Source organism: Mytilus trossulus, chromosome 2, assembly GCF_036588685.1.
Source record: "Mytilus trossulus isolate FHL-02 chromosome 2, PNRI_Mtr1.1.1.hap1, whole genome shotgun sequence".
Taxonomy (NCBI): Eukaryota; Metazoa; Mollusca; class Bivalvia; order Mytilida; family Mytilidae; genus Mytilus; species Mytilus trossulus.
The window spans coordinates 65,553,263-65,568,430 of record NC_086374.1 but is presented as its reverse complement, the minus strand read 5'-3'; the positions used below and the strand labels follow the sequence as shown (position 1 = coordinate 65,568,430).

Here is a 15,168-nt window from a genome sequence, read left to right as displayed (position 1 = left end):
TAGAAACAGAAATAGAAAACATGTGTGTACAGAAAACAATCTTTAAACAAGTTTAGATTAAGAACTCTACTTGACGTTATAATTCTTTGCAGAACATTACTTTTAGGCACTTTGACTAGAGACAAAGGACAAGGTAATAATACTTATAATAAATATAGTATATACACAAGCACTTGTGAAGACTTGTGTCTTGTCTGAAACTATATATGGGCAGGAATTCACTAATGTTACTTTAGTGTGACATTGTAAGAAAAAAATAAAAATCATTATAAGCTTCTAAATTTTTTACAAATTATTGCTACAAATGGTGTCCTTCTATTTGTAACAAAAAAATCATTTTCAAACTTGCCAGTTTGGATTACCAATGCAAATAATGAATTTGGAGCATGTAACATGGACGCTTTTTCCAAATTGAGATTAATGATTCCTCAACTTATTCAACATTCAATATCATATATATTGATCACAAAACATTGTCTATCATCAAAACTCTAAAATGTATATTTTCATTTCTTTCAGAAATTTTGTGAAAACAAGTTTCCTCCACTTTTCTGTCAATGTTACATGCAATGTTTAAGAGATAAATACAGTAAGAATCATTTTCTTTCTGAACATGTAAAGGCTCTTTTTCATTGTGTTACCCTCACATTAAAAAATTGTATTAATATTTTTGCAATTATCTCATTTCTGTCATAAAATAGTGACTTAAATGTTGCATGTAACGTGGACACAAAATATATGAATAATGAACCATGCCAGAATTGACCTTAAAAGATATAAAAAGCCTCCAAACAACCATCTGAATGTAAATTATACAATTATACTGCCACATTTCTCATATATGATATTATTTAAATAGTGGTTAATACCAAAACCATTCACCTACATTTCAGACAGCAGACATATTTTTTAACTATACCAGTAGTTATGCTTGTTCATGGTGGTACACTATGGAAGGCTAAATTAAAAGATATTCAAATGTCAAAATAACCAGAAAAATAAAATTAAGACCAAAGATAGATCAATTGATGAAGGAGTCATCCAAAATTTCCACAACATGAAACATTTTTATATCAGTAAGTTTAAGCAACCCGTTTTTTTATGCACAGGGATGAGATTGATAAGAAGACAACCACACAACCATCAGCATCCACAAGTTTCTCACTCAATAACTAATACTGACAAAGTAAGGGTACAAAATGATTACATGTATCCCTCATTCATGTGACACAGTTACACTTAAAATTAATAGTATGAAAAACCAAGACAAAATATGGACAAATCTACGAGAGGTTGATACAGCTGCATTTATTGAGAATCTTATTTTCAATCGTTTACATAACTTCTATAAAGAACAATTTGGGTTTCATCTTTGAGGTTGTTGTCTGATAGACATGTTACCCAATATCTCGTTTTATTTCTGCTGGTAAATCTTACATTTATGATAACTTTTTAAGGTTTAAACAATAAGTTTTATTTCAAACATTCAAAACAAGTTTCTTGTTTCTTGTTTTCTGTCTCCAACATTTTCAACTATCTATCTGAAAAAAAAACAACAAAAAAAACCAATTAATCTACCCTTAATCAGAACCAAAATCCATGCATAGATTATAAAATTTACAATAATATAGAAACTCTCAAATATCTTGTTTCGTTTTTTCAATGCCATTTCATCTTGAAAACTTGTTACCTAAACTACAGGAAGCCACAATTTAAAGGGCCCCATAATGACCAGTGTAAAACAATTCAGAAGAGAAAACCAACACCCACTAGACCATAGTCCTGTTTTCAACTTTATTTGGCCTTCTTTTACTTTGTTGTTTTATAATTAGCGTCACTGAAGAGTCTTTTGTAAACGAAAAGCGTTTCTGGCCTACAAAATTTCAATTCTGGTATCCATGATGAGTTTATTATTATTATTTTGAAATCAGAAGAAGCCTGAACCTCTTATAATGCAAAAGATATTCTGGAATGTCAATTATTGGCATAACAATTAAAAAAAATATGTTACAAATGGAATTTCTCATGATTTCTATAATGAGCATCAGTAAATACACATGATACATGTGTTGACTGGTGATTGAAAAGGGATAAATAAACAAGATTTTGAAATAACTATCTTCTACACTGCTGTAGAATGGTCAAATTGGAGATCACTAGTATGTCTGCATACACAGTCACCATCATCTGGTTTTCTGACATAGACAAACACTACTATCTGACTGGCTTAAAGGACCGTCACCACCTGACTCACTAATAGGGACCTTATCAGACTGGCTAACACAGACATCATAATCTGCCAGGCTGATAGCTAGGGTTATCACCATTTGACAGGCTGAAAGGGATATCACCATCTGACTGGCTGACAGGGACATCACCATCTGACTGGCTGACAGGGACATCACCATCTGACTGGCTGACAGGAACATCACCAACTGACTGACTAATATGAACATCCCCATCTGCCAGGCTGACTAGGACATCACCATCTGTTGACTGACAGGGACATTACCCTCTGACTGGATTACAAGAACATCACAGACTGACTGACTGACAGGAACATCACCAACTAACTGATTGACTGATATTTACATCACTATCTTCCAGGCTGACAGGGACATCACCATCTGTCTAGCTGCCAGGGACATCACCATCTGACTGGTTGACTGGGACAGTATCTTTTTGCAGCATCTTCCTGAGAGTTTTCTTCATCACATTTATTGCTGATCAACTTTTTCATTTTTAGGTTTATATTGCCTGTAGATTTTTTTTATTAAAAATTGCATGTAAATTTTCAAGACCGACACCAATTTTGTTGTCAATGCAGAAAATACACTTCTAAAAAGAATGTCTAAATTTAGAAATGAAGATGAAGTTTGATGGTGGTAAAACAAGTTAAATTATCAATAATCTCTTAATAGAGCAAAGGAGTTAGTAAATGTTATCAGTTCTGTTCATGCATGTAACATTGACAGAAAGTAAAAGGTTGTATGTCAATGTTACATACATGAAGACCAGAAGATGAAAGTGGTGTGCTTAATAGTCAACTTTGGAGAAATAATATAAATGCTGCCCAGTAATATCTAATTAATCATTTAGGTTATAAAATGTTATATAAATGTCTGACTTTAAGGAAGTAATACCTTTGCATGTAACATAAAAAAATCTGGACACAAAATATTGTTGTCAATGTTACTAACTAGTGTTAAAAGACAAATTAAACAGGAAAACATAAAAACGCTTTAATTTTGTAAAATAAAAAATAAGATAATAGCTCCATATGGCAGTAAGTTTTGTTTACGCATGTAACACTGGCCTGAACATGTGAAAGTCTAAATAATAGACTCTGTCAATGTTACATACACAATTTCTTAATGAAAAAAAAGTTTAATTTGGGTTTACTTTATACATTATTTTTTAAAATAAGTATCATAATAATAACTTTGTATATTAAAAATTAGATTAACTGTTGATTTCAACACAGTAAAATCTTCTCATGTAACACAAAAAAGACCTGATACAAAAATCGTAGTCCATGTTACTCATAAAGTTATCATAGGAGCATCAAAGAAATTGTGTGATGACAATATTTCAGATGTTAGTCATTTATAAACTCAGATAAACTCATTTTAAAGCTCATAACAGAGGTTTGGAAATCAATGCTTTTAAAACATTATAATTCTGGGTTATGTATGTAACATTGACAGGAACACCAACAAATGATGAGGAAAAATTGCTAGTCAATCAGGAAAAAAATAAACACAAATAATTAAAACTCATTTATTTCTTTAATATCATTTTAATGAAGCAAATTTTAAATTTCAACAAGATTTTATTGATTGAATAATTGTATGCACATTTATTAGGTTGTAGCATGTAACCTGGACGCAGAAGATGTGTCAATGTTACATGCCTTTAAACGATAAGAATTACAAGTAAATATTGTAAAGTCTAGAAATCAAGAAAGATCAACAACTTCTCTGTTAAAAATTCAGCATAAATTTACATTTGATTTAATATTATGCACTGGCCAGTTATGCTTTAAGTGTAATAAAGTAATATTGTTTTTATTCTGGTGTCAATGTTACATTTTATGTTTTCAAATTAAGTGGCCAGTTATCTTTATAATGCTGAGAATGAATACAAGTACTAGTTAATCAAATTGGCAATTAATCTGTGGTATTTCATGTAAAAAATTAGATTGATAAGGCAAACCGTACAAAAAAAAGCTTTTGCATGTATCATAGACACCTTTCCTTGGTAAATATTTTCGTGTCAATGTTATGTACAGAAATCTCTCCAGCAATAAAATGAATATCGTAAGGGTCAAACCTGTTTAAATACAAGATAAACTTATATTTTTTGACAAAATTGCAAAGCAAGTCACACATCATTATCAAAGAACCTAATTTACACAAAAAGTGCATGTAACACTTCATTGTGAGGTCAAAATTAACCTGGTCCCACTCTCTTATCATCTGCTTGATCACTGGTAGATGCCAAGTGTGAAAGATGACAAAGCCACATTTTAATGTAATTATCAGTGGGTTGAAATTTGAAAAAAATAGTTATGTTAATGCTTACTATAAAAAGTATACAACTGTTATAAAAAGATGAGTATTATTGGGCAGTATTGACACGAAAATGAAATAAATTTTCTTACCTTCTATATTTTTCAAACTTCAGTTGATTGATAAAAATCATGAAATCCAAATTGTAACCATTGTTGACACCTTTCAAAATTTGCCATGCTGGACCAATAACTTGCTTCCAAAGCTAATCAGCTAATGAAAAGGTGCATGTAACATTTGTTGACCCGAAAAGTTACATGCACTTGTCCATTTTCAAACGTATTTTATTTGCAGCAATAATCGGATTCTGTACAAAATGGGGTTTCTAAATGATAGACCGATCATTTTGCAGTTGATTTTCAACTATTATAGTAGAACAATTCTTCAGGCATATTCTAAATATGACTAGGGGTTTTGCCACTGCAGAAATGTCACACTTTTTGTCTACAGTTTTCAACTGCCAGCACATAACAAGTGCTGATTTTTTTAATTTTTTTTTAATTGGATCCATTTTTTTTGCATGTGGCAATAAAGACTAACCCACTTTGCTATTTAAACAATGTTTATTCTCCATATTTGCATGATTTCTTTATTTTTTAATTGGATAAACACTATTGACCCTAAAATTTCACTAGTGAATTCCTGCCCATATACAAGCACTTGTGTCTTGTCTGAAACTTGTATATATATATATATAGTTCAAGATAAAATTATGCTTGTTTTCCACTACCCCTGCTGAGGGGGGATAGGACCATTATCAGGACTTCAGGATCGGGTGTTATTTAGCTTGGGCTTTCATGATTACTCTTTGGGGATCCAGGAATTCTTGGTAGCACGATTTCCTTAGAAATACGAGAAAAACATAATATCCCGAAAACAAGATTATATATCCCGAGAACAAGATTTTTAATTGTGTAATGTAGGTGTTTTTATTGTGTTTTTACCAATTTTTCACAATAATTAAGAATTCTAATGAGAGATATTACTCGTTTTTATTCAATAAAAATGCAATTCAGGTCAAATATTCGATTTGTATGTCTTGTATGCAAAATACTTGTTGAACACAATATGGCGGACATTCTAAAGATAGACAACTTAAAAAATCAATGTATTAAAAGAACTGACAGAAAAGAAAAGTATTAAATGTACTGAAAGAATAGATTCTATTAAAAAAACAAAATTTTTAAACATTCATATAAAAACTGATTGATGTTAATAAATATCGTTATTGTTATTGTTAATAAAATGAAATGAATTATGATTCGTCAAATTTTTTAACTAAGATAACGATTTTATTAATTATGAACGCCATAAACCTTAATCATTGTATGATGTTACACTAATTTAAGCAAAAAAACACATATAACACCATTAATAATCTTGTTCTCGGGATATATAATCTTGTTTTCGGGATATTACGTTTTTCTCGTATTTCTCGGGAAATCGTGGTACCCAGGAATTCTTATTTCTTATTTCGGGATGTCGTGATTTAAATTTATGTAAATTCTGGGCCTCAGGATTTCATGTTTTTTAGCCTGGGATTTCAAGATCAGGACCCCTCCTACACTCCTCCCTGCTGTATATTGTAAATGGTTAACTGTAAAAAAAAATTGCCTGAGCTAAGACAGTCTTAGTAACTGTTTATTTGGGTCTCACTAATTAGCTACAAGAAGCGAAATTTAAGAAGAATAATTTTAGCCACAAGAAGCTATTTAGCGACAAGAAAACATTTTTTTTAATTAAAATTACTTATTCCAAATGAATATTAAAAAATATGCATGTAGTCTTTTTTAATATACAGGCATTGAATGAATTGATAATTTTTATTATTATATTGTTAGATGAAGAAATTTTGAAATATTTATGAGGAAGGGATTGTGTAGTTTTTATTATTTATATGAAATTAGATGAAGAAATTAAACATTTGTAAGAGCAAAGGAAATGCACACGCTATAAAATGAAAATAAAAACAACGATTTTTCACCTTTTCTTTGAAGGATTTAATGAAACAAAAGCATGAAATATCATTTCCTTTCTCACTATACAATTCATTTTTCCTGATAGGACCAACGTTAGCTGTGGCTGCACCCTATAAGGTAATACACATTGTAGAACATCAAATGAGATTAACGAGGCACGTGTCCCTTGTTTTATTGCTACAATAACATTCAATTAACACCTTCAACTTTGTACACGCGTCAGACTATACAATTACACGCGCCAGAATATACAATCATTGTAAATGGTGAACACCTTTTGAAGACTCAAGATTGTCATTGATTTCCTTTAATCTTCAATCAATATGCATAAACATGATAAATATCGTTAAATGAGGCAATACACTATATAAAAGGATGAAAAAGATCACATTTTAATATGTTTTCCTCTTGTTTGATTTCAGTTCTGTTGTATTTCACAATTTGTGCATGTATTTTATGGACAATGATGCACACACATAATGCATTGTACTCAAAATCAAGATCTAGATTTGTAACAAAGCTTATATGCCTCAGCATGCTCAGCAACATACATTTAGAAACAATTTGACTTGTAAAACATATTTTTTTAATATTTGGAAGTATGTGTGTTACTGTTATGTGCTGGGAAAAAAGGGTAGGTACATGTAGGTAAGGATTTTTTTTTTAATTTATAATAATTTTTTTACACAATTGCATCTGTCATTGTCTGTGTGAACAACATTGTAACTTTAACAGTCATGACAGTGCTTCATCAAAAATGGTAAAAAAAACTTTAGGATAAGGGATAAAAAATTAGGATAGGTAGCCGGGGTACAGAAAACTCACATATTTTTTTGTTTGGCCTAAACAGACTGGGATTTTTTTTTAAAACCCCAGCCACTTACAAATTGCAACAATAATATATTGTATTTTAATTCTATGTGATTTTTAAAAATTTTAAAAATGTCATTGCAGTTGTAAAAAATAAGCAATAATTGATTTAATTTCAATTTACAGATAGAAGTTTAAGAAAACTGGGTAAACATGGCTGCTAATAATTGTACTAGTCCAAGATCCTCCATAGAGGAACCCTCTGAGATTGATGGTTTAAAATCCATAACTGCATTCCCAACAGAAGAGTCACCCCTTGATGAAAAGACTTCTAATAAAAGTGAAAACGAGAATAATCTTGGAGGACCTTCATTTTATCCCCCTTTGTACATACAGAGATACACCTTTGTGAAAGAAATCCTTGACACATTGCAACCAGATAGTGTAAGTTATTTTAATATTCATATAAAATTTCTAAAATAAAAGTGAATATGTTAGACTTAAATGAATGTATTGTCTGTATATACATGTAATGAATGTCTATCCCTTGAATAGGAATCTAATCTGATTTCACAGTCACAAATCCAGATCCAAAAATTTCATCCTGTAAACTGCTGCCAATTTGACATTGTCACATTGATGTACTCTCATAATTGAACCCCAATTACAGGTTCTAACAATCTGTGAAAATTTTGAAGACCTTATTTGTTGACATTGCATTAAAGAAAGTCTACCTAATGTGTCTTCTTCAAAGAACCATGCCAAGCTTGTTTGAAGCAATCCATTTTATTTTTCTATCTATGCCTTAAAAAAAATTAAGTTTCTTCTGCATTTTGTTTTATTGATTTTTCAATATCAATTATATGGACATTTTTATAAATTTTCTGTTTTCAAAACTTTGAATTTTTCGAAAAACTAAGGATTTTCTTACCCCAGGAGTAGATTACCTTAGCCGTATTTGGCACAATTTTTTGAAATTTTGGATCCTCAATGCTCTTCAACTTCGTATTTATTTGGCTTTTTAACTATTTTGATCTGAGCGTCACTGATGAGTCTTGTGTAGACGAAACGAGCGTCTGGCGTATTAAATTATAATCCTGGTACTTTTGATAACTAATTTCACATATATTCTTCTTTTCCACTATAATGTTGAGAAGTATTTCGTAAGCTTGTTACAGTCAGATAAATAGTTGATTATATCATGTGCCATCTAATCTAAATCAAATACAAAAGAAGACCACACCACAACAAACGAAAACCTTATATATATTTTTAAGAAAAGATAACAATTTATTTTATATGTAGGTTGTGGATTTTGGATGTTCTGAATGTGGGATATTTCGACACTTGAAAGAAGTTATAACTCTTTTAAGAATCAGTCTAGTTGATATTGATCTGTCTACACTTGAGATCAATAAATGCCGAATTAGACCTCATTGTTATGACTACCTCCAGAAGAGGAAGAACCCATTACATGTACAAATCTTTGATGGTAGTGCAACCAAATTTGATGCCAAATTTAGGGACTATGAGGCAGTCACTATGGTTGAATTGTAAGTTAAATAAAAGGTAAACAGATTAAGTAAGCATATATCAAATTATACATCCAGCCATTATTTGAAAATGAAGAGTAAAGAAATTGGGAAAATGATTATTAATATGTGTTTCAAATATAACTTGACAGAAGATTCGAAATGAGGTTCAAAGTTTAAAACTATGATTTATATGATAAAATACTAACATGACCTAGAAAACACTATAAATAATGCAAATTAAGACTTTGGGTTAAACGTGTAAGCAGGGACCTCCCAACCCTCTCCTTGATTTAGGAGATTGCTTGTAAAAACTGTATCTTATAGTTATATTTCAGAGGCGGATTTAGGGGGGGGGGCCAGGCACCCCCTTTTTGGGAAAAAAATTTGGTTGCTTATTATAGGGAATCGCTGAAGCATGACTGGAGCGGGCCCCCTCTCAGGTCAGTCAACGGGCCCCCACTTATGAAAATTCCTGGATCTGCCACTGTATTTATGTATTTTCTCTATAACTATGTAACAGTAGTTTTATGAGAAATAAAGTATATATATATTCGGTACAATAGAACAACACAAAAACACACTGTACAAAATAATAAACAAAAACAAATAATCAAAAACAGCATTTGACAACAACCACTCATTTACAGGCTCATGACATGGGACAGGCACATATAAAATGTGACAAGGTTAAACCTGTGTGTTTACATTTTATATGTGCCTGTCACATGACATGAGCCTGTAAATGAGTGGTTGTTGTCATATGCTGTTTTTGATATTTGTTTTGTGACAAGGTTAAAATTGTGTGTTTACCGACCGTGCAAGGGCTGTATAGCCAGTCAAGGTCGTTAAAAACTTCCATTTGTTGCTGTGTGTTTATTTAATACCAAATTATTCATGCAGTCAATCTCCATTTTTCTGATATTTTGTAATTTATTAAGATGAATGCAATAGATGACAAAACTTAATTTTGCACTTGAAAAACAAAAGGTCTTTACATTTTGTACATATGGACACTTTCAATGCCAATTAAAGTTTTCATTTAATAGTACACATATATTGTAAAAGTCTTATATTCTGATTTATGTTTATCCTGACTCACTAAAATTAAACATGTGGTAGTAGTTTGCAATCCTTCACATTACCTCCCTTTAGTATTTTAATATAGATGTTTTCATATTCCACAAGACACCTCTTTGAACTTGCATTATTTACTATTTAGTACATACAAGAAAGCAAGCATGTTTTTTATAAAATATGTAAGGGTCACTAATGATTTTCTTGTAAAGTGAAAAATGTAGACTTTTCAGTTCTATTTCAATGTACAGAAAAGTACTAATGGAACATGTTGATTTAAGATGTCTATCCCTTTTTATGCCCCACCTACGATAGTAGAGGGGCATTATGTTTTCTGGTCTGTTCGTCCGATCGTTTGTCCGTCTGTCTGAACTTTGTACACATGATCTTTTTAATTTTAATGCCAAATTCAAGTTTTTACCCTAATTTCACAGTCCACTGAACATAGAAAATGATAGTGCAAGTGGGGTATTCATGTACTGGAGACACATTCTTGTATAAACTTATTTTACCAGGTACTGTAAATACAGAAATTATTGCATACATTTTATTATGCGATTTTGTCATTTCAGACTATAATGCAATTTTAACTATTGCAATATTGAGAAAAATCATGTTTAATTTATATAAAAATATCAAAATGTGAGTTTAAATTATTGCCATTTTTGCATTTATTGTCACATTTTTCACAATAATAAAAACATCCCAATAATTTCTGAATTTACAGTACTGTGGATTCATTATTTGGTCGTTGGATACCAAATTTTATGGGTTTTGTGGTGAACCACGAATTAAAATGTCCTAAGGAATAACATACTTTTAATAGGTTTTGTATACAGAGATTGGCAAAACCACGAAATCAAATATCCACGAATATGCAAGTTTTCAGCAATCCACGAAGTTGACGAAAATTGATACCCATGAAAATAAATGAATCCACAGTACTTAAATATTTTCTTTTTCAGCATCGAACATTTGTATGACAGAGATTTAAAAGATGTCATCACCATGATATTTGAATGTATATGTCCAAAGTTTGTTGTCATGACAACACCAAATTATGAATTTAATCAACTGTTTCCAGGACCACCAAAATTTCGTCATTATGATCACAAATTTGAATGGACAAGGGCACAATTTCAGACATGGTTAGTATCAATTCCAAAAACTGAATTTTACCTCACAGTAAAAACAGGATATAAGGTCAAAGTTAAAAAAATTCTTTAGCATTTTTCTTTAATATTAACCAAGTGTTCTTTTATTTAAGGAATGACTGTAATATTTTTTCTGTCTATGATGAAATAACATAAAAAAATTGATGCACACTGTGCGTAGTGGGTTAACAGTGTGCACCACATTTTTTATGTAATTTGGAAAAAACAGAAAAAATATTACAGTCATTTCTTATAATTTAATTATAAATTCCATTTTAAACCATAGAAAAACATGAAAAAACGTTGATGACTTCACAGTCACATAACTAAATTCTGTCTATGGGCTGATAAAAAAATTACGTCAGCCAATCAGAAGACGTGTTACATCCAAAATTAGTTGTTAAAAAATTTCTGCAACCGAACATTATACAATTATGACCCATTGAAAAGGTGAATATCCAAAATTGTCAACACGAGAAGGTTATTTCAATGAGGGCGCAGCCCGAAGTGAAATAACTTTTTTAAGGGTTGACAATTTTGGATATTCTTCGATTCTAAGGGGCCACAATTGTTTTATTATACTGAACTTACAGTGGAAAAGACTTTTGAACACTTTCTATATTCTTTAAACTTTACATAACAATGACAAGCTGACGTTTGAAAATACATTTGTGTTCTAGAATTTCTTGAATGTACAATAAAGTTAGAATCTTTTTGTAAAATAGTGATGGCCCTGAAAAGGCATTCTATTCATGTAAAACGCCTTATTTCCTTGTCTCTCGGTAGGCTTCTAACGTGAACACTGCCATTTTGTTTATTTACGTCTGTGACATCATTTTCATGGGAGATAAAACTCAATTACAAAGTAAAAAACCCAAAATGTTATTTGCTGGTGAATAATAGGGTTATTTACCGCTGGTGGCAATTTTTAGAATTATTCGTCCTAATCCTTGCAATTGAATGAAAAACAACAGATTTATTCCATGTCAAGTGATAACGTTTCACCCAATAGAATTGTTTAAAATATATGTAAGGTATAATAATAATAATTGATTCATTTCCATTTGGCAGGCTTTTTTGTACAGGAACTACATTAAGTAAATCAAATTTTAGTTAAATCAGCTGCCACATCAATTCTAGTAGTGTGAGCTACTGTTAATGTGGAAATTGTTGTATGCATTTATTATTTTCGATTTGTGAACAATGGACAATGCAAAATTAGATATTGCAATAAGAGAAATGCTGCATATAAATAATGTCAAAACTTCAATATGAGTTGTTTTTTTTTCCAAAATCTGTCCGTAACAATATAAAAATAATAACAAAATTGCAAATATATTTCTGAATTTCCAGTTCATGCATATAAATGTTTGTTGTCTTAAATTTTGATCATTTACCTTTTTTACCAAGGCATTGTTAGATTGTTTTTGGACATAAGAGTTTGAATAATTCTTTGATATCTTTTTCCTCTCCTTCAGGTGTAATGACATATGTGGTAAATACAGATATGATTGTAAGTTTCATGGGATAGGAGATGGACCTGATGATGCACAATCTCTCGGTAGCTGTTCCCAAGCTGCTGTATTCACTAGAATAGGAGACAAACCACAGATCAACTTAAATGTTGAACAAGAAACATATTCACTGGTAAATCCTAAATATATTTAAATTCTCAAAAGTACAACTATCAATATTTTTCCATTTTTTTTCTTCGAAAAGCTTAGAACAATATGTAATTCCATCTGTGTAAAACTGTGATTTTTATTACTTAAACAGTACAAACCCTAAAAATTCTGTTTTCACACAAATCCACTTTTTGGAAATTGCACCTGGAATTCCTTTAAATTTTTGTATAAGAATATTTTACCTTTTAGTGGCGGATCCAGGGGGAGGGTTCCAGGGGTTGGAACCCCATCTTTCTTTTGGACGATCAATGCATTTGAAAGGGGACATATAGTTGGAGTTTATGTAAGTTCAAGATTGACAAAATATGTAAATCATGAATATTTTGATTTTGAAATACTTTTTTCATGTATTTACACTGATAGGCAAAAGCAGAAGTTCTACTACATTTAAATATTAAAACTTTCAATAAATCTAAATTTCTTTTTGAAGTAAAAACTTCATAGATAATAAATTAAAACTTTTGATTCATTGCAAAACAAAACAGAAATAATATAATAGTAAAATCCATGTCATAATTTTGATATATAATAATTTTCATCTATGAAAATAAACCAACAACAAATTCACTAGAATGTCAAAATTATGACATGTGAATTAACAGAAATATACCAAGTTTAAATAAAATTTTTCAGAATCAAAAAGGGATAGGAAAAAACAGTTAAAATATTGAATAATTTTCCTTAGTTCAGCTGGTTTTTTTTTTTAAGAAATCATGCATTAGTGTAAAATATTGTTAGTCCAATACTCTTATGAAATTTTTAATTTCAGGTAGCAGAAAGCCTTTATCCTCAGCGAGAAAGTGAACAGAGAGAACCAGAGGAAGTTTTAGCATCTGAAATAGATTATGTGTTGTCTTTTATGTCCAAGTGTACTGACTTTTATAATGAAGAAGAAACCTCAGCTTTTATCCCCATTGATAAATTGATATCTTTTAAGTCAATTAAAAGTTTATGTGATTCTGATCAATTAAGGTAAATTGATATACTAACTTCAGTTTTTTAAACATTTCTCATTTCATAATTGATATCTTGTAGAAAAGCAAACTCTGTTTTACCATAGTTACAATGTTTCACACAAATTACGAAACTACCTAAAATTGTGACTTTATTGAAATATGAAATTAGCTTTTTATGTGTGATCAATAACTTTCCTTTATTGTCCCTATTTTATACAAAGTGTAAAAAAAAGTATGAAAAGATAAGAGTCTATAAAAAAATATGGGAAAATGAGAATGTATTTGAATTGAAAAGGAGTGAAAAGTATGTATTTTACACTTTAAATTGCATATTTTTCAAAAAACCATCCACAGAAATTTGACTATTTGCACTCAAAATATACTATTTACTGTTAAATTGAGGTCTGGAGCTGGCATGTAAATAACTGCTAGTAGTCCTTTGTTAATTTATGAATCATTGTCATTTTGCTTAGTTTCTATTGTTACCTATTCTGACATTAGACTCCAACTTCTTTTAAACAGTTTTACTGTGCGTTTTGCTATGTGTTTCTTTATTCTACATTAGTTAGAGGTATAGGGGGAATTGAGATCTCACAAAACATGTATAACCCTGCTGGATTTGTGCGCTTGTCCAAAGACAGGATAATATTTTACAATGAATTTACACCTTATTTATACAACAGCCTTTTTAATTTACTTATTTTAAACAAAGAAATTTTTCAGTGTGATTTACTGAATATCAAATGAATAATGTGTGGTTTTACTATAAAATATAACTATTGTTTTTCAGAGAATTTCTATCAAAGAAGAATTATGACTTATCTAAGAATGACAAAGATGAGGATTGTGTATGTGTAGAACTATATTCTGGTGATTCAAGAGGTTGGTATGATGATGATGAAGATGATGATGATGACCAAGCGACTGATGAAGCAAGAAATACAATTTCAGAATCTTACAATGAGGAAATAGTTACTGGGGAAATTATAAATAAACTTGAGGAAATGTGGGATTGATATTCCAAGATATTTTAGTATTCATATATAGCTACTCAGGGAAAACTTAAGCTATTGATATTACTCGATTTATTTCACTTGACTGAGCGGAGTTAACCGGTTCGCTCAAAATAAACCAGTCCATCTATAGATAGGTGTATTAGGATAAACTCATCAATAAAGTGTCCAGTAATTCTGTTGTAAATTCCTTTGATAACACTGATAGGTGATTAGAAATCAGTAATAATTATAACGGCAATCATCCTTATCACACACATCTTCAAATAGACTGTCCTTATGCAAATAAAAACTTAGCTCCGCCCGATCAGTTGAAATAACATTGGTAATAATATGAACAAGTTTGTGATCACTTGAGTCATGCAACATTACAGTTACAACCTCTTGATGA

At 30.5% G+C, this 15,168-nt stretch overlaps 1 protein-coding gene across 1 annotated transcript; it reads left to right on the top strand.

Annotated features, from left to right (window-relative positions):
* Positions 1–15: 15 nt before the first annotated feature.
* Positions 16–14,837, top strand: LOC134705330 (small RNA 2'-O-methyltransferase-like). The gene is made up of 7 exons (XM_063564075.1): positions 16–133; positions 7,547–7,804; positions 8,666–8,913; positions 10,935–11,117; positions 12,602–12,770; positions 13,578–13,780; positions 14,555–14,837. Exons 2-7 carry the CDS (start codon positions 7,574–7,576, stop codon positions 14,778–14,780), a joined length of 1,260 nt encoding a protein of 419 aa, XP_063420145.1. The 5' UTR covers positions 16–133; positions 7,547–7,573; the 3' UTR covers positions 14,781–14,837.
* The last annotated feature ends 331 nt before the right edge of the window (positions 14,838–15,168 follow it).